Source organism: Carassius carassius, chromosome 26, assembly GCF_963082965.1.
Source record: "Carassius carassius chromosome 26, fCarCar2.1, whole genome shotgun sequence".
In the NCBI taxonomy this organism is placed as follows: domain Eukaryota; kingdom Metazoa; phylum Chordata; class Actinopteri; order Cypriniformes; family Cyprinidae; genus Carassius; species Carassius carassius.
The window spans coordinates 29,268,440-29,290,285 of record NC_081780.1 but is presented as its reverse complement, the minus strand read 5'-3'; the positions used below and the strand labels follow the sequence as shown (position 1 = coordinate 29,290,285).

The 21,846-nt window shown below is 38.3% G+C and overlaps 1 protein-coding gene across 1 annotated transcript; it reads left to right on the top strand.

Annotated features, from left to right (window-relative positions):
- The first annotated feature begins 526 nt into the window (after positions 1–526).
- On the top strand, positions 527–19,510 carry LOC132106004 (macrophage mannose receptor 1-like). Its single transcript, XM_059511586.1, has 4 exons — positions 527–554; positions 1,205–1,495; positions 2,405–2,752; positions 19,070–19,510. Exons 1-4 carry the CDS (start codon positions 527–529, stop codon positions 19,429–19,431), a joined length of 1,029 nt encoding a protein of 342 aa, XP_059367569.1. The 3' UTR covers positions 19,432–19,510.
- The last annotated feature ends 2,336 nt before the right edge of the window (positions 19,511–21,846 follow it).

The following is a 21,846-nucleotide window of genomic DNA, read 5'->3' as shown; positions in this document are numbered from 1 at the left end:
TACGTCAAGTTAATAATTTGTTGGTAGAAATTGTGATTATATTTTTCATAATCCTGATGATGCTATGTTGTCATACAATGAAAGTAGCATATGCCAAGTCAAATGAGTTTTAAGGATACATTTTTTTTGAAGAAAAGGCTATGGACCACAGTACTGTTTTTTTTTGCAACCACACCCAACAAACAAATTTATATAAAATGAGTTTTCATTAATTAAATGTTAATATGAGAATTTTTTTGCTGTCAAGTTATAATTAATTATCAACTTCTTTTATATACATTTTATTTTCACCTGTTTTATCTGTTTAAGTGTGCAGCTTTTATAATTCAAATACCAACATACCTTAACTTGACTAATAGATTACAGATGCACAACAAACCATGGAAACAAACTTTCCATTTACATTATTTGAACAAATAAATTATAAGCTTTTTTTAATAGTTTTATGAACTAATTTTAATCACGTTTCTTCATGTTTGTTGTTGTGACAGGTTTTAATTAACATTTTAATTTATCACACAGAAACATGCTGTTGGTCACTGACAGTATCAAAGGTGCAAGAACATTGAAAACAAACAAAAAGAGGAAAATGCAAATATTGAGGTGGATTTTTCCAGAGAGGCTTCTATGTAAATGCAATACATACAGACCCTCAGTCTTTACCACATTCGAATTAACACACTTCCAGAGAATTACAGAAAGAAAGACCAACAACAAATCAAAATGTCAGAAAAACACATGAATGAGAAAGATAACCTGAAAGTGCTATTGTTCAGGGTAATAAACAAATGATGTGATGCTGAATGAGGGATGAGAGCAGATATAATAATCACACAGATTAAAGCTGCAGACAGAAAGATCAGACTCCGGACAGAAACACATGACCTCTGAAGTAAGAGCAACTCATAATTTCAATCTTAATCTAGAATTAGACTTTGACATGCCACTACTGTCTCTATCATTGTGTATGTGCATTTATATTCCTTTTGAGATGGATTCTTATTTATCACTGAAATCATGTTTTACACCAAAATTAATCTGAGTTGATCTATATTTTTCTTCCTCAGAAATGGAGCAATCTCTATATTTCATTCTTCTTCTCATCGGGTGTGATGAGTGTGTTTGTGGTTTTATTTCTGGTTTCTACTTTCATTAGGTTTGATTCTGTTATGAAAAGCATTAAATCAAAGTCTCTCTTCCACAGCTCTCTGCTCTGTATCTGAATGTGTTCAGCATCAGTATCACTTTATAAATGAGAAGAAGAACTGGACTGAAGCTCAGAAATACTGCAGAGAGAAATACACAGATCTGGCCACCACTGATGACATGAACGACATGAAGGAGCTGAACAAGAGTGTGACTGATAGAAGTCTTCAGTATGTCTGGATTGGGCTGCAGAAGACGGGTCGTGAAGAATGGCATTGGTCTTCAGGTGAACCTGTGCTCTATCTGAACTGGGCTCCTGGACAACTAGAAGATAAAGGAGAAGAGTGTGGTATGATGACAAATTCAATTTTTTTTTTTTTTTTTTACATTTGTTTGTTTAATTTGATCTTTTTTGTCCCCATAATTTGTCACAATGGAAGCTTGCTATTAAAGAGCCTGAAAATCTTAGAGATCTAAATTGATCTTATGTTATTATTAATAAACCACTAGACATGTTTCAGCTTGATATTTTCAGTCTTAAGTATCTCAACACAAACCTACACGGGTTTTGTTTTTCATATGTAGATTAACTTGAGTCTGGTCCATAAAGGAATGATAGTCCATTATAACACAAACCCTCGTTTCAGAGAAATGTAATGTGATTCGATAGTGAAGCTATTTTAAGTCACAGCGCTGGGCTAACATCAAGTTTCTGTGCTTCTAAATGTTTCTCTGTGTGCCACTGATTGTCTGTATTTCTGTGTTTCACTTAATGGTTTGAATGCACATGTTCTAGACAATCAAAATTAAGTTTTTAGACAGATCACAGTATAATTTGAAATATCTGAGTATTTAATACATCATAATTACCAGCTGTAGAAGCAGCTCAAGTCTTTAATCTTTTTACAAGTGAGTTTAAAATATAACTTATAACCCACCCAATGTGTATATGATATCAATAAAATGTTGTCATGATATATTTCTAAGGATTGTTATTGCCACTTCCATAGACAATAGGTGTGTATTTTGCAAACTATAAATATATATTTTGCGAATGCTTATGTGTATTTAAATGGCTTAAACTTGAAATAAGCATATATGGTGGAAACACTGAATAGTTGTAATTAATATGACAACCTCATACACAGGGTTAAAAAGGGTTAAATGATGCGTTTCTACTGCTGCTTCTGTTCACATCCAAACCATAAAACAGCATAAGAATAATGAACAAATGGATTTTCATTTGTTTTTCTTAAAGCAAACACAGGACTCGTCCTTGTCAATCAGATGATGAATTGGAGAGACGCTCAGAGTTACTGCAGACAGAATCACATTGATCTGGTCAGTGTGAAAAACCAGAATGAGAATCAACAGGTTCAGAAGATCATCAGTGATAATAACTCATCTGGATTATGGATCTGGATCGGTCTGTTCAGAGACTCATGGCAGTGGCCAGATCAGAGTGACTCCTCATTCAGATACTGGAAAACTGGTCAACCTGATAATCATGGAGGTCGTGAAGGCTGTACAGTGGTTGAAATGAATGCTCAGGGCCAATGGCATGATGTCCCTTGCACCAACAAGTATACTTTTGTGTGTCATGAAGGTGATTAGATCCTCACAAAAAACTATTCATCTCCTCCAGATCTCGTAAAGTTCATGCTACAGTAGGTAGACAACCAGAATGGGTAATACCGCCATGTGTACCGCAGGGCCGCGGTGTTAACTGCAAGTCAGTCGTGTGTTAAAATCATTCGTGAAACTACCGCCCGATGGCACAAAGGGACGGATTGCGAACTGAATGAAATTGTAAAATGTTGGTTTGTTAATGGAGATGAAAGGAGGAAATAAAACAACAATAAAATTATAATATAACATTATAACATCCTTAGAAACCATTAGAAAATTTAGTTTCAAAATTTCAAAATGTAGGATAGTCTTAGGCTACAGTCTACTCATCAAAAATTATAACAAAAGACCTTTACACAAAGGTTCTTACTGCACACTATTGTTATTAAACAGCCATTACATAATAGGTTGAGCACAAGCATTAAGTTTACCACAAGGCACAGGCAGAAGTAGCTTAATAATTTTGAAAAAGGAGTCATTTTTATTATTTATTAATAAAGAAATGTTTTCTTGTCGGCTGCAAGGTGAAATTCACAGTGCTGACTCTCTCCACATGGACCTTTATAGAGAAATGCAACCTTCACAGATTAGGTAATGCTCTCGTTTAGAATTGATTAGTTTAAAAGAAGAAATTTCAAGCTTTCTGTAGATACATTTCTCATGTATGTGAGACACCCCAATTTTAAGTTATTTCATTATCAGGAAAAAATTCAAGTGATCGAGAGGGCGCCTCCCTGTCATGCTTGTGCATTAATAATTTTCGCACAAACACTTGAATATGAATAACAAAGTAAACAATTTAAACAATTATCCAAAATCGTAAAACCAAACAAGATTTGTAATGGCACCGTCGAGTTCAGACGCAATCAAGGTCGCTCCGCCTAGATTGTGATTTTATTTACTTTTTTTTACCTACTTTTGCTTTCTTTTTTAACACACATAACGTCTGCACTGATAATTTACGACAAAGAAACACTTTTGGAAATTGGACACCACTTCACTGACCTGTTTCAGGAAACTTTATCCTCTAATCCATCGTGGCCATCTGAGATTCTCCGGAATGCCAAGATAAACAATGGCCACCTGAATAACCACCCGAGGCGACAGATCAAGAAACACCGCGGGAAACGTGCTGGGATTCGCAACAGACTGAGGAAAAGAGCTCACAGTCCTCCTCTAATGAGCATTCTGCTCGCCAATGTGCAGTCTCTGGACAACAAGATGGACTTAGATCTTAGAGTCAGGATAAGTTTCAAACAGGACATTAGGGACTGTAACATCCTTTGCCTGAAGGACAAAAACACGCCCTCGGTCCCGGACGCTGCTGTAACGCCGTCTGATAACTTCTCTGTTCTACGGATGGACAGGACAGCCGAGGCTGGTAAATCCAAAGGTGGAGGAGTGTGTTTCATGATGAACAAGAAATGGTGTGACCCCAGGAATATCTCCACTCTATCGCGATCCTGCTTGCCTCTTCTGGAACATTTATAGATTATTTGCTGCCCATTCTATCTGCCCTGGGAGTTTCATTGATCATCGTTACTGCTGTTAACATCCCACTGCAAACAGACACCGGCTTGGCTTTGTCTAAGCTTCACAATGCACTCAGCAGCAACATCAACAAACATCCTGACGCTGTTATTATCATTGCTGGGGACTTTAACAAAGCCAACTTCAGGCAGGTTATGCCTAATTTTAATCAACATGTTTCCTGTCCATCAGGGGAATACACCGGATGATTGCTACTCTCAGTTCAAGAATGCCTACAAAGCTAGCTCACTACCAGCTGTCGGCAAATCGGACCATACCGCCATTTTCCTCACAACAGAATATAAACAAAGGCTCGTTCAAGAACCCCCGGTGCAAAGGTTAGTGACGCATTGGTCCGCTCACTCATAAGCCATGCTACAAGCGGTTCTTGATGACGTAGACTGGGACATGTTTCAGGTAAATTCATCTGCTGTCATTGAGTTCACGGATGTAGCATTAAGCTTAGTAAGCACGCTAGCCGAGCAAGCAACTGAAACAATAACTATAAGGACCTTCTCTAATCGGAAACCGTAGGTTGACAGAACAATCCGTGCAGCAGTAAACAAACGCACTGCTGCTAACAACGCCGGTCTTTTGTTGAGAAACAGGAGTGAGTACAAAGCATCATGCTATGCTCTCCAACGCGCAGTAAGAACCGGCAAACACCGATACAGAGAACGATTAGAGTCTCATTTTCTGATCAGTGACTCCGGACCCATGAGATAGGGACTAAGGACCATCTGTGCCTTTGGAAATAAATTCTCTGCAGAGGTGAGAGCAGATCTGTTGCAGGCTGACGAGCTAAACTCTTTCTACGGCTGCTTTGAAAATCTAAGCAATGCGATTCTGATGATCAGTGCGTCAGGAAGCAGCAGTTAGAGCAGCAATGATCATGTGATCACGGTGTCGAAGGATGAGGTTCGGAGGGCCCTAAAGCGAGTGAATGTAAGGAAAGCAGCCGGACCTGATGGAATTTTCTTCATTATGAGGTCCTGTGCTGATCAACTCACTGGTTTGTCTCTTGCTGCCTCGGTGGTTCCCACCTCCTTAAAAAATCTGTCATCATCCCTGTGCCTAAGAACAATAAACCCTCTTGTCTGAATGACTATCATCCAGTTGCCCTCACATCAACAGTCATGAAGGTCTTCGAAGGACTGTTTAAAAACTATTTATGCTCCTCCATCCCGGTTACTTTTGACCCTCTTCAGTTTGCTTATTGACCCAAACAGATCCACTGATGATGCCATCTCTCACATGCTGCACTCTTCCCTCATGCATAATGACAGCAATAACAGGAACTATGTAAGACTGCTATTTATTGACTATAGCTCAGCTTTCAATACTATAGTCCCCATAAAGCTTGCTTCTAAAGTCATAGACCTCAGCCTGAATTCTTCACTCTGCAACTGGATTCAAGACTTCCTCACCGGCAGACCTCAAGTGGTGAAAGTAGGCCAGTACACCTCTAACTCCATCAAAGTCAAAGTCACCTTTATTTATATAGCGCTTTAAACAAAATACATTGCGTCAAAGCAACTGAACAACATTCATTAGGAAAACAGTGTCAATAATGCAAAAATGATAGTTAAAGGCAGTTCATCATTGAATTCAGTTATGTCATCTCTGTTCAGTTAAATAGTGTCTGTGCATTTATTTGCAATCAAGTCAACGATATCGCTGTAGATGAAGTGTCCCCAACTAAGCAAGCCAGAGGCGACAGCGGCAAGGAACCGAAACTCCATCGGTGACAGAATGGAGAAAAAAACCTTGGGAGAAACCAGGCTCAGTTGGGGGGCCAGTTCTTCTCTGACCAGACGAAACCAGTAGTTTAATTCCAGGCTGCAGCAAAGTCAGATTGTGCAGAAGTATCATCTGTTTCCTGTGGTCTTGTCCTGGTGCTCCTCTGAGACAAGGTCTTTACAGGGGATCTGTATCTGGGGCTCTAGTTGTCCTGGTCTCCGCTGTCTTTCAGGGATGTAGAGGTCCTTTCTAGGTGCTGATCCAGCATCTGGTCTGGATACGTACCTTATCCGGGTGACTGCAGTGACCCTCTGATCTGGACACAGACTGGATCTGGTGGCCACGGTGACCTCGGAACAAGAGAGAAACAGACAAATATTAGCGTAGATGCCATTCTTCTAATGATGTAGCAAGTACATAGGGTGTTATGGGAAGTGTTTCCGGTTCCGGTTTACCTAATTAATGCAGCCTACAAATCTTTTAACGGATTTGGATAAAAAAAGCATATTAGTATGTTATGTGTATGCCAGGTTAAAGAGATGGTTCTTTAATCTAGATTTAAACTGCAAGAGTGTGTCTGCCTCCCGAACAATGTTAGGTAGGTTATTCCAGAGTTTAGGCGCCAAATAGGAAAAGGATCTGCCGCCCGCAGTTGATTTTGATATTCTTGGTATTATCAAACTGCCTGAGTTTTGAGAACGTAGCGGACGTAGAGGATTATAATGTAAAAGGAGCTCATTCAAATACTGAGGTGCTAAACCATTCAGGGCTTTATAGGTAATAAGCATTATTTTAAAATCTATACGATGCTTGATAGGGAGCCAGTGCAGTGTTGACAGGACCGGGCTAATATGGTCATACTTCCTGGTTCTAGTAAGAACTCTTGCTGCTGCATTTTGGACTAGCTGTAGTTTGTTTACTAAGCGTGCCGAACAACCACCCAATAAAGCATTACAATAATCTAACCTTGAGGTCATAAAAGCATGGATTAACATTTCTGCATTTGACATTGAGAGCATAGGCCGTAATTTAGATATATTTTTGAGATGGAAAAATGCAGTTTTACAAATGCTAGAGACTTGGCTTTCTAAGGAAAGATTGCGATCAAATAGCACACCTAGGTTCCTAACTGATGACAAAGAATTGACAGAGCAACCATCAAGTCTTAGACAGTGTTCTAGATTATTACGAGCGGAGTTTTTAGGTCCTATAATTAACAGTAAGAAATTACTTGTCATCCAGTTTTTTATATCGACTATGCAATCCATTAGTTTTTCAAATTGGTGTGTTTCACCGGGCTGCGAAGAAATATAGAGTTGAGTATCATCAGCATAACAGTGAAACTAACACCATGTTTCCTGATGATATCTCCCAAGGGTAACATATAAAGCGTGAAGAGTAGCGGCCCTAGTACTGAGCCTTGAGGTACTCCATACTGCACTTGTGATCGATAGGATACATCTTCATTCACTGCTACGAACTGATGGCGGTCATATAAGTACGATTTAAACCATTCTAATGCACTTCCACTGATGCCAACAAAGTGTTCAAGTCTATGCAAAAGAATGTTGTGGTCAATTGTGTCAAACGCAGCACTAAGATCCAATAAAACTAATAGAGAGATACACCCACGATCAGATGATAAGAGCAGATCATTTGTAACTCTAAGGAGAGCAGTCTCAGTACTATGATACGGTCTAAATCCTGACTGGAAATCCTCACATATACCATTTTTCTCTAAGAAGGAATATAATTGTGTGGATACCACCTTTTCTAGTATCTTGGACAGAAAAGGGAGATTCGAGATTGGTCTATAATTAACTAGTTCTTTGGGGTCAAGCTGTGGTTTTTTGAGGAGAGGCTTAATAACAGCCAGTTTGAAGGTTTTGGGGACATATCCTAATGACAATGAGGAATTAATAATAGTCAGAAGAGGATCTATTACTTCTGGAAGCACCTCTTTTAGGAGCTTAGATGGTATAGGGTCTAACATACATGTTGTTAGTTTAGATGATTTAACAAGTTTATACAATTCTTCCTCTCCTATAGTAGAGAATGAGTGGAACTGTTCCTCAGCTATAGTGCACTGTCTGATGTGATACTGTATCTGACAGCTGAATGGTTGCAATTTTATCTCTAATGGTATCGATTTTAGAAGTAAAGTAGTTCATAAAGTCATTACTGCTGTGATGTTGGGAAATGTCAACACTTGTTGAGGCTTTATTTTTCGTTAATTTAGCCACTGTATTGAATAAATACCTGGGGTTATGTTTGTTTTCTTCTAAAAGAGAAGAAAAGTAATTGGATCTAGCAGTTTTTAATGCTTTTCTGTAGGATATGTTACTTTCCCGCCAAGCAATACGAAATACCTCTAGTTTTGTTTTCCTCCAGCTGCGCTCCATTTTACGGGCTGCTCTCTTTAGGGTGCGAGTATGCTCATTATACCATGGTGTCAAACTGTTTTCCTTAACCTTCCTTAAGCGTAAAGGAGCAACTGTATTTAAAGTGCTAGAAAAGAGAGAGTCCATAGTTTCTGTTACATCATCAAGTTCTGAGATTTTGGATATGCTAAGGAATTTGGTTACATCAGGAAGATAACTTAAAAAGCAGTCTTTTGTGTTAGAAGTGATGGTTCTTCCATACTTGTAACAAGAAGTAGGATTTACAATTTTGACTATATGAAGTTTGCACAGAACTAAATAATGATCTGAGATATCATCACTTGGCTGAATAATTTCAACACCATCAACACCAATTCCATGTGACAGTATTAAATCTAGAGTATGATTTCGACAATGAGTAGGTCCTGAAACGTGTTGTCTAACACCAATAGCGTTCAGAATGTCTATAAATGCTGATCTCAATGCATCTTTCTCATTATCAACATGGATATTAAAATTACCAACTATTAAGACTTTATCTGCAGCCAGAAATAACTCGGATGTAAAATCACCATACTCTTTAATAAAGTCTGTATGGTGCCCTGGTGGCCTGTATACAGTAGCCTTTAAAAACATAACAGGGGATTTATCATTAACATTTCTTTCTCTGGATAATGTTATATGAAGCACAATTACTTCAAACGAGTTATACTTGTAGCCTGCCCTCTGAGAGATCCTGAAAACGTTGTTAAAAATTGAAGCAACACCTCCACCTTTGCCTTTTAGACGCGGCTCATGTTTATAACAGTAATCTTGGGGGGTGGACTCATTTAAAATAATGTAATCATCAGGTTTTAGCCAGGTTTCTGTCAAACAGAGTACATCTATATTATGATCAGTGATCATATTATTTACAAAAAGTGTTTTCGTAGAAAGGGATCTGATATTCAATAAGCCAAGCTTTATCATTTGTTTATCCATATTGCTTCTGTTTTTTATTTGTTGAACCTCAATTAAATTGTTAATCTTAACTTGGTTTGGACGTTTTTTGTTTTTTCTAGTTCGGGGAACAGACACAGTCTCTATAATGTGATATCTAGGTGAAAGAGTCTCTATGTGCTGAGAATTAACTGACCTTTGTGACGGGAGGCAGCTAGCAGACGATCGGTTTAGCCAGTCTGTCTGCTTCCTGACCTGGGCCCCAGTTAGTCAAGTATAAACACGAAGACTATTTGCCAAATTTCTAGAGAGAAGAGTGGCGCCACTCCAGGAGGGATGAAGACCATCTCTTTTAAACAGGTCAGGTCTGCCCCAAAAGCTTGTCCAATTGTCTATGAAACCTATGTTATTCTGTGGGCACCACTTAGACATCCAGCCATTGAGTGATGACAATCTGCTATGCATCTCATCACCACGGTAAGCAGGGAGGGGCCCAGAGCATATTACAGTGTCTGACATCGTGCTTGCAAGTTCACACACCTCTTTAATGTTATTTTTAGTGTTCTCCGACTGGCGAAGTCGAACATCATTAGCGCCGGCATGAATAACAATCTTACTGTATTTACGTTTAGCATTAGCCAGCACTTTTAAATTTGCCAAGATGTCAGGCGCTCTGGCTCCCGGTAAACATTTGACTATGGTGGCTGGTGTCTCTATATTCACGTTCCGTACAATAGAATCACCAATAACTAGAGCACTTTCATCAGGTTTCTCAGTGGGTGCATCACTGAGTGGGGAGAACCTGTTTAATGTTTTGATCGGAACAGAAGAGCGGTGATTTGACCCACGACTACGCTGCCTCACCGTCACCCAGTTGCCCTGCTGCAAGGGCTCTGTTTCCGGAACCGAACAATGTACAGGAATCCCTGAGCTAGACGCATCCAAAGCCGTATCTAGAGCCCTAACATTCTTACTGTCCTCAATTAAAGTTTGGATGCGTGTCTCTAATTCTAAAATCTTCTCTGTCAGCCTAACTATTTCCCTGCATTTATCACATGTGAATCCCTCATCAGCGACAGAGATAGATAAACTGTACATGTGGCAAGAGGTGCAAGAAACAATGACAGGAGAAGCCATTACTCACCGTGCTTGATAAATTCTTACTGCGGTTGTTTGATGAACTTGTGAAAAACACTTTAAAAAGCAGAGAGTGATAGTAAGATAAAGATTCTAGAGAAAAAATAAAATAAAAACAGCTACACAGAGCTACGATTTGCTACAGAAAGGCCAACAGGAAGTAGAGAAAACACAGTCCAACAGGGCTGTGTCCCGAGTCCCCTGCTCTATTTTCTCTACACACATGGCTGCGTGTCTCCGCACAGCTCCACATCTTTAATCAAATTTGCTGATGATACTGTGGTTCTGGGCCTCATTTCCAACAATAATGAGACCGGATACTTGGATGAGGTAGAGAAACTAACATGGTGCCAGGACAACTGTCTCTTTCTGAATGTGAGCAAAACTAAAGAACTGATTGTGGACTTAAGGAAGAGACAGCAGCAGCCCTATACTCCTCTTATGATCAGCGGGACCCCTGTGGAGAGGGTGAGCAGCTTCAAGTACCTTGGTGTAAACATCTCAGAGGACCTGACTTGGACTACACACATTCAAACTCAGGTTAATAAAGCCAGGCAAAGACTGTACCATCTGCAACAGCTGAGGAAATTCAGGGTCTTACCAGCAATCCTGTAAACTTTCTATTCAGGGGCCATAGAAAGTGTGTTGACACAGTGTATCTCAGTGTGGTATGGAAACAGCTCCAGTCAAGACTGCAAAGCCCTGTAGAGAGTTGTGCGCTTAGCTGAGCGCATCTCAGGGTCTGCTTTCCTTTCTCTGCAGGACATCTACCTCAAACGCTGCAAAAGCAGAGCTGTTAAAATCATCAAGGACTCCATCCACCCCAGTAACCATCTTTTCACTTTGCTGCCATGTGGTAAGTGCTTCCATAGCCTGATGGCAAAAACCGAGAGACTCAGGAGGAGTTTCTTCCCCCAGACCTAAATTCAAAACCAGCCTCTTAACATCTTCATGTCTCCACTTAATGTTCACATTATCAGTAAGATATTCATCATTCAATACCTCACATTAACATACTGACAGTCTCAACCTGTTTGCACATTTGCCTCTTGTACATTCCTGTGTATCTTAATATTTAAGACTACAGTATAATGCACATATACACATTGCCTCTTGTACATCCTGGTTATCTTAATATTTAAGACCTCAGTGTACTTTCATGCACATTATTCTCTATTATCTATTTAATTTTACAGTATACATTTTTTTTTTTAATATTTTATTCTTATATTTTTATGGTTTACTTTTATTGAATTCTTTCATAACTAGATTTATGTATATTTTAATCTGTGATGTATTTTTTAATAAATGCACTGTCCATGGAGCAGACCTGATTCACATTTCACTACTGGTTATGTATGCTCTATATAATTGTGTATGTGACAAATAAAGTTCTTGAATCTTGAATCTTAACCCTTGTGCATCAATTAAAAAAAGTTACACATAGATTCATAAGGGACAAAAATGTCCATGTCCAAAAAGTGTCATAAAAATATTACAGATTTATATTTTTTTCCACTTTCACTGATGCCATTTTTTTAACCAGCATCAGCTCTAATCATAATGACCAAACACTCATTAATTTTCAGAATTTTAACCCTTTAAATGCTGGTTTGTTTACATAATGCCACTGCTGTTTTTTTATGAAAAAAAGAAAAATTTAATTATTTTCAATTTACTAAATGCTAAGCAGTTTTTTTTCTTTATTACTTGGTTATGTCAATGATTAACAACAACATAAATTTTTATGCATTCATATTTTTTATGCAGTATCAGATTTAACAAAAAGCTACCTCTCAGGTCCATAAAGGACAAAAATGTCCATGTCAAAAAAGTGTCATAAATATATTATAGATTCATATTTTTCTCCACTTTCACTGACTTTTTTACTAGCATCAGTTCTATTCATAATTACCAAACATTCATTAATTTTCAGAATTTTAACCCTTTAAATGCTGGTTTCTCTACATAATGCCACTGTTGTTTTAAATAAAAATAATAATTTTTATTATTATTTTCCATATAATGAATGCTAAGCAGATTTTTTTTCTTTGATTATTACAGTCTTTGATATGTTAATTATTAACAACAATATTAATTTGGATGCATTTATATTTTTTGTGCAGTGTACATATTTTTTGTGCACTCAGGCCCATAAAGGACAAAAATGTCCTTGTCAAAAAAAGTGTCATAAAAATATTATAGATTAATATTTCTTTCCACTTTCACTGACTTAGATTTTTTCCAGCATCAGTTCTAATCATAATTACCAAAGATTCATTAATATTCAGAATTTTAACACCTTAAACGTCGGTTTCTTTACATAATGCCACTGTTGATTTTTATACAAATTATTATAATAAAACATTTCCATATACTAAATGCTAAGCAGTTTTTTTTTCTTTAAATATTACATCCTTGGATATTTCAGTGGTTAACAACAACATTCATTTTTATGCTTTCATATTTTTATGCAGTATTAGATTTAAAATAAAAACTACCACTCAGGTCCATAAAGGACAAAAATGTCATTGTCAAAAAAAGTATCATAAAAATATTATAGATTAATTTTTCTTTCCACTTTCACTGACTTAGATTTTTTTCCAGCATCAGTTCTAATCATAATTACCAAAGATTCATTAATATTCAGAATTTTAACACCTTAAACGCCGGTTTCTTTACATAATGCCACTGTTGATTTTTATAAAAATTATTATAATAAAACATTTCCATATACTAAATGCTAAGCAGTTTTTTTTTCTTTAAATATTACATCCTTGGATATGTCCGTGATTAACAACAACATTCATTTTTATGCTTTCATATTTTTATGCAGTATTAGATTTAAAATAAAAACTACCACTCAGGTCCATAAAGGACAAAAATGTCCAAGTCAAATCATTGTTTTATTACTCCTATTATCCTCCAAAGTTTTTACTTTTTGAAAGAATATATCTTATATTAATCTATAAATCAAGCAAAAATACAAGATCACTCTGAACAAGAACAAGATTTATTGTGCAAAACTCGAGAACACTCAGAACAGAAATAGTAGACATTTATGCAAAGGGAATTAGTAGAGAACAGATGGCAGAAATAGTACGCATTTGCCTACTATGAGGGAATTCACTCACAGCAGGAGCTGCAGTATGTGATTGTGTGGACTTTGCAGATATGCTTGCCACACTTGTTGCAGGTGGAAGCACTTTTTTTCTTTTTGTCAGTGCAGAACGTGCAGACCTTCCTCTTTTTGGTGTTTGGGTCTCCCCGCTGTTGATCCTCCATCATGGTGGACGTAGATGGTGTGCGGGGGATGCGGTGTCTTCGTGACATTTGCGTCATCACAAGTGCTTTCCCCAGTTCCTACAAAAACAGCCTCCGTCTAAATTTTTTGCCCTGGTTCCAGGAGGGATCCACGGCTGACCACAGTATAAAGGAGTTGAAGGAAGACACATCTACAAGGTTGTAGAAGAGAACCACTGGCCACCGACATGTTCTTCTCCTACAGCTGTAGGTGCCAACAACCTGCAAAAGAAGAAATAAACTAAATATTCTTCTCATCATTCACAAAAATATAATATTGTGTATAGAAATGCAAGAAATACTACATTATAAAGGAACTATGCAGTAAGAATAAAAAATAAACAAAATTCTCCTCTTTCGCACAACTACAACACTGAATATATAGAGTCGTGGCCAAAAGTTTTGAGAATTACATAAATATTGGAAATTGGAAAAGTTGCTGCTTAAGTTTTTATAATAGCAATTTGCATATACTCCAGAATGTTATGAAGAGTGATCAGATGAATTGCATAGTCCTTCTTTGCCATGAAAATTAACTTAATCCCCAAAAAACCTTTCCACTGCATTTCATTGCTGTCATTAAAGGACCTGCTGAGATCATTTCAGTAATCATCTTGTTAACTCAGGTGAGAATGTTGACGAGCACAAGGCTGGAGATCATTATGTCAGGCTGATTGGGTTAGAATGGCAGACTTGACATGTTAAAAGGAGGGTGATGCTTGAAATAATTGTTCTTCCATTGTTAACCATGGTGACCTGCAAAGAAACGCATGCAGCCATCATTGCGTTGCATAAAAATGGCTTCACAGGCAAGGATATTGTGGCTACTAAGATTGCACCTAAATCAACAATTTATAGGATCATCAAGAACTTCAAGGAACGAGGTTCAATTCTTGTAAAGAAGGCTTCAGGGCGTCCAAGAAAGTCCAGCAAGCGCCAGGATCGTCTCCTAAAGAGGATTCAGCTGCGGGATCGGAGGGCCACCAGTGCAGAGCTTACTCAGGAATGGCAGCAGGCAGGTGTGAGCGCATCTGCACGCACAGTGAGGAGAAGACTTTTGGAAGATGGCCTGGTGTCAAGAAGGGCAGCAAAGAAGCCACTTCTCTCCAAAAAAAAACATCAGGGACAGATTGATCTTCTGCAGAAAGTATAGTGAATGGACTGCTGAGGACTGGGGCAAAGTCATATTCTCCGATGAAGCCCCTTTCCGATTGTTAGGGGCATCTGGAAAAAGGCTTGTCCAGAGAAGAAAAGGTGAGCGCTACCATCAGTCCTGTGTCATGCCAACAGTAAAGCATCCTGACACCATTCATGTGTGGGGTTGCTTCTCATCCAAGGGAGTGGGCTCACTCACAATTCTGCCCAAAAACACAGCCATGAATAAAGAATGGTACCAAAACACCCTCCAATAGCAACTTCTTCCAACAATCCAACAACAGTTTGGTGAAGAACAATGCATTTTCCAGTGATAACTAAGTGGCTCGGGGACCAGAATGTTGAAATTTTGGGTCCATGGTCTGGAAACTCCCCAGATCTTAATCCCATTGAGAACTTGTGGTCAATCCTCAAGAGTCGGGTGGACAAACAAAAACCCACTAATTCTGACAAACTCCAAGAAGTGATTATGAAAGAATGGGTTTGCTATCAGTCAGGATTTGGCCCAGAAGTTGATTGAGGGCATGCCCAGTCGAATTGCAGAGGTCCTGAAAAAGAAGGGCCAACACTGCAAATACTGACTCTTTGCATAAATGTCATGTAATTGTCGATAGAAGCCTTTGAAACGGATGAAATGCTTGTAATTATATTTCAGTACATCACAGAAACAACTGAAACAAAGATCTAAAAGCAGTTTAGCAGCAAACTTTTTGAAAACTAATATTTATGTAATTCTCAAAACTTTTGGCCACGACTGTAGATACAAAAAATACTGAATAATAAAAGCATTATGCAGTAAGAATAAATATGTGTGTAACTGAAGCATAATGACACATACCTTGTCCAGGTTGTCGACACCTCCTTTGCAGCGGTTGTAGTCTGTGATGATCACTGGCTTCTTTTTTTCAGTGTCGGTCACAGCTAGCTCGCGGTGCTTGGTGCTAAGGAGCAGCTCACTCTTCCCTCGTTTGGGTACGTAAGACACAGCTGTGTGCGTCTTAGTAAAAGCAAAGAGGGAGGACAGAAGTGCTCTATGCTTTATTTGCAGCAGCTGTGGGGGAAGTTCTGGCTTGTTCCTGCGAATTGTGCCGACTAGGGCCATCTTCCTCTTTAGAAGCTCCTCCGCCAGTCCATAGGAGGTGAAAATATTGTCGCAGGTCACAGTGTTCCCCTGGAGCCCCTCCGTCATTTCCAGAATGACCCTTTTTCCTTGGTTCACCTCCGCAGGACTTCCAGGAGACTTCCCCGTGTAAATTTGCAACTTCCATGCATAGGATGTGGTGACATCACAGGTGACCCAAATTTTTATGCCATACTTGGCAGGCTTGCTGGGCATGTACTGGCGAAATCTGCATCGGCCTTTGAAAGGGACGAGCTGCTCATTCACACAGACATCCTGGCCTGGGTTGAACAGCAGGGGAAGGCGATGTGTCCACTTCTCCCAGATGGTCTGAAATGCAGCCAGCTTGTCATGCATGTAACGTGCAGGTCGTGTCATCCTGTCATCGAACCTCAGGGTGGAGCTCAGGAGCTTGAATTTACGGTGGGACATGGTGGCTCGGAAAATGGAACGTCCGTTTTCCACATCCCACAGGCTTCTTGTTGATTCATTTCGGGACTTGTACACGCCGGACAGAATCAGCAGCCCGATGTATGCCTGAATGTCAGTAAAATCGAAATCAATCCAATCCGTCACAAAATGCCTCCTGTGTAAATTAGTGTTCTCCAGAAGAAGCTGAATGATTTCTTCGGTGATGAAGAGGTCGAAGTAGGACTGCAAACTTGTGATGCGGGCAGTTGCATAGTGTGTGGGACCCGGGGTCATACCCTTGGCAGGATTGTAGCACAGCGTCTCGGTGTGAGTGGAAGACCAGAGAATCTGCCCATTTTTTGAATTCCACTGAAGATCTGCAGTCTCTTCTGTGTCCTCACTCTCAGTGATGTCATCAGAGGAACAAGAGCTATCAGAGTCAGACTCTAATGCAAACTCGACTTCATCCTCTGAAGTCAATGCTCACTTTCACATGTACCCGGGTGCTCACTGTTGGTGGCCACAACTAGATCCAGAGCTTCCCTTGCTGTGAAACGTCTCTTCATCTTGCAAACTATGAAATGACAAGGCCCTCAAGCCACTGATATTTATAGGTTTGGCTGTGAAAGCACTCGTCTCAACTAAAATCTACCAGACAAAACAATCACCATTTTATCGAGGATGAAAACAAAAACAAGGGTTTGAGGGGCTTCTGAACTACTACATCAAAATCAAGCTCACCTTTTATCTTTGAACAAAAACAATAACAAATGTAAAAAGTGCAAAGAAGTAATAAGAAATGTATTTGAATGAAAAAAAATCTTCAAAGCTCAGTAACTTTTTCACCATATTCAGTTTTCACATGACAGGGTCTATGACTCTGTATGACTCATTTACATGGGGTGGGATTTGTGATTTCCAGTACAATATATATATATTTTTCATTCAAACTGTTCACACACATAAAATTTTCAGTACACACATACAACCCACACTCAGACATCCATACCATCACACCCACACAATTATAGCTTCATAATATATCTAATTGGCTCTATAATATGCATAAGCCGAAAACAGCAGAAAACAACAATAAAGCGATAATTTGCTTTATATGCCAAACCTGAAAAAAAATTGCCCAAATTGGTAAAAAATAGTAAAAATGTAAATTTTGAAGCCTTGCCAACACAATCATAGCCTGTTAACAAAGATTGCATCATTTTATAGTTGAATGGCACCGGGATTAAAAATTGCAGTTTTAATGGGTTTCAATGGGGACATTTTGGTCCAAAAGGTCCTGAGAGGAAGTATTTTGTGTACCTAGTAGAAAATAGATTTTTTTAAAGGAAATGAAGGTGAAATATAAAAATTCCAATAAAAATACACACCTGAGGCAAATTTTATGCAGTTGGCATTAACACAGGCAAAGTTATAAAAAAAACAAAACTGAAAAAGCCAAAAATGTCCTCAAGGATGGACAAGGGTTAAGAAGAATATTGAGACAAATAAGAATAAATGCTGCGCATGCACTCAGCATCACAAGTGCCGTGCAAATCATGCACTCTGATATTTTACACACCTGCATTTAAATGCGGATGCAATTTATTTATTTTAATTTTTACTTTACTTAAATTAAATGAAAGCAAGTAAACAAGGCTCCCTTTAAAATCACTGCAGTTGTCAATTAATGAAGCTCTTATCATGCAGGTTTAATTTATTCATTTCTTGTTTTAATTAGGCCTCAATAATGGGAGTGAAATTATACAGTGCCTCACGTTTTACTAAAATAAAGAAAATAATTTATAGAACACACAACAAGTTTTTAATCAGTGTACAGACAGATATCTGTCAAAATAAAGCACAGGTAACGAATAACAAAGTAGTGCCTAACAAAAATGCATGCTGTTTTATTGAAGGAATTTTTAAATATAAATTAAAATATAGGCCTAATATGTGAGAATGTTGACATTTTGCATATTAATCCATGCAGGCTAGCTCACTAAAATAGGCTACCACTTTTAATGCTTCGATGCAAAGTAAACCACAATTTCTTTAGGATAATATAACATAATTCATATTATATAAATAACACTCCACACCTATTAAATGTGTCAAATCTAATATATTTTGTAATACTGTGCAGCTTAGAGAAAATATAAGAAAAGGCTCATAGGCTTGACATTTATCCTACTTGAATTTGTTCTAAAGAAACGCACATAACTCCATAAGTACTAAACTTTCATCTGTGAATATTAAATATTTTAACTACAGTGTTTCTCTTTCATTTTCCCCGACTGCAGCCGTCAAATGTAACACATCGGTGAAGCAAAAGCTGATGGCTATTTGCGAAAAATGTGCTTTAATGCGCTTGTTTGTTAACTTGTGGTTAAATCGCCACTCAGCGGTCAAAAGCTGCAAATGCATTTTGCAGACTGGCTGGCGGCGGTACCCGCGGCGGTAGAACCATTATTTTGATTGGCCACCTACTGTACATGTCCGACATGACAAATTCCTCCACAGTGTTTGTTCTGCATGTTGTTTCTCTCTAGTTTCTGCTTGTGGTTTGTTTGGTTTCCAGATAAGCTGATTCTGATCAAGGAGAATCTGACGTGGTCTGAAGCTCTGAGATACTGCAGACAGAATCATGTGGATCTGCTCTCGGTTCATTCAGAAGAGATTCAGCGTTGTGTGATGAACGTGGTTAAACGAGCGTCTACTGCGGCGGTGTGGATGGGTTTACACAACTACTGCGTCATGAACATGTGGCTCTGGCTGAGTGGAGAGGTCGTGTGCTATCAGAACTGGGCTCCAGGGAACGGAACGACACCCGAAAACTGCAAACTAGAGAACAGAAAAGGAGCAGTTCAGTCTGGAGGAGATCAGCGCTGGATCAGCCTTCCTGAATCTCACAAACTCAACTTCATCTGCAGCAGAAATTAAGAGCTAATGTGTTTACTTTAACAGTTTTCATAGGCCACTTCATTATCTTTCTGATTTACTTTTATGTTTTTTATTTTTATTTAGTAAGTTCTGAGTGAATCTCCTTATTGGGTTTTAAAAGTGGAAAAAAATCTGTTTTATTTCTGTTATGATATATGTGTATTTCTGGTTTGGTTATGACTCTGTATGTTTTGCACTAATAATTTCTTTTGAACACAAACATGAAAACACAACATCAGCTCAAATAAACTCACGTACAGCTAGATTTGTCTCATTTTTTTTATTTCCCTTCAACATTGCATTAAACTAAAAGTTATTAGTAACAAATAGGTAAAATTTTAATTTGATTGTATAATAATCCTGTGAATTATAATATGGATTCTCTTCACTAATAGTCTGATGAAATAAACATGATAAAACTTCCACTTTTAAATCAAAACATAAGTTCATTTACTGCTTTAAATTAGTCGAACTGGCTGCACAAATTATTTAAATAAATGTTAACTATTAAAACGACTTAAATCACATCTTGTATAACAAAACATGTTGCCTCCATTTTTGAGCATGCCTCTTACAGCTGGCTCGTAGTTGCAACATTAACAAGAGGCAACACTGGCGGGCAAGTAGGAAAAAGAAATAATTTATTTAACAAAATAATATATTTAACAAAAGATATCCAAACAATCAGTAGTCAGTATATAGACGTTAGTAGTGAAGAATGCATGAGAGAGGACTGGAAGCTGAAGGTCTGCATGAATAGTAACACAAAAAAACAGAAAACCAAAAGAAGCCGCTCATTCATGTCACCGTCACATCGTCGCACCCTCTCGCAAATCCACCGTGCTGGAGCTCTTACAGGCCCGATGATGAGCCACAGGTGGAAAGACCACCCCCCCACAAACGACATACCTAAAACTTAACAAAAAACAAAGAAAGACAGGCCCAGCACTAACTGGGACCTAACAAAAACCTTTATATATTTGTGTGTGCATTTTTATGAGGACACGGGTATGACATGGGTTTTACAATGTGAAAGTGATTTATGAGGACACTTCCTGTGTTCCCCTTGATTCAAAAGGCTCTAAAACAAAAAGGGTGTTTTTTTGAAAATCTAAAAAATGCAGTTTCCATTGATGGATCGTTTTAGGTGTAGGGTTGGTTTATGGTAATAGTAAATACAGTTTGTGCAGTATAAAAACCATTTAACCTATGGAAATTCCATATAAACCATAAAAAACAAAGTGTGTGCCTGTGTATATGACTCATTAATTAAATGAGCTGAGATTACATTTTGTGCCATCTGTAATCTAAATAAATAAAATTGTAACAAGGAGTCAGAGGCGTTTGGATCCATGTGCAGAACTTTATTCAGAGAATGGTCGGCCAGGCAGAAATCAGGAATGGCGTCAGGTGTGCGGGGATAACCAGAATCGTAACCAGAAACAAGCAGAGATCGGGGCAGGCAGCAGAGAATTTAAATACACAATCCAAGATCAGACACGGGAATATCAAACATAAGGGAAAATGCTCGGAAATGCTAGACAGGCTTAACAAGACTTCACAGTGAGTGAGAGTGATTGTGGTGCTTATATGTGTGTGTGTAAATGAGGTGCAGGTGTGGCAAGGAAATTGGCTGATGAATGAGGTGCAGGTGTGGCAAGGTGATTGTGATGCAGTGATTTATGGGAGATGTAGTTTGGGTGTGGTGCAACAGTATGAGAGGTGCTAGTGTCCAAGTGATGATATGGTGACATCTGGTGGTTGATGGGTGGAATGGTCCTAAGTGGAGTGCCCTCTACTAAAGTTCATGGGCACTCCAGCTAATGATCGTGACAAAAATAAGGGTTGTGGGGATCATCTGATTCTGATGAAGAAACGGATGTAAAACCAGCCACTGTATCTGACTGTATCTGAAACTCTAAGAATCATGAACCTGATTTAAATGTTTTATTGTTAAAATTTACTTGAAATTAGGGCTGGTAATTTAACGTATTAATTAGATTAATTAATTATGGAGAAAAAATAACACATTAAAATTATTAATGCATTTAACGCACTTGGCCCACCCCAGATCTATGTGGATCATCTGCCATTTCATACAGTTGATTACTAATGACTAATATAACAACTTACTGCATGATGGAGCCTAGAGAATATCCCTAAAATTCAAGATATGAGGCAAAATGGCCATTTAAGATTGTGTCTCATATGTACATAATATTGTTAAGAAATATCACACAAGCTGTAGGCTGAGTGCAATATCACACGAGTGCAAATGTGATACTCATCTTCTACAACAATTCCTTAAGAAGTTAAAATTGTTACTTTAGACACAATGTTGTCTTTTTTTGCTCAATTTTGCCAACAAATCAGAACTGTTCATCCCCGAGCAACATACAGCAGCATTTAATTTCT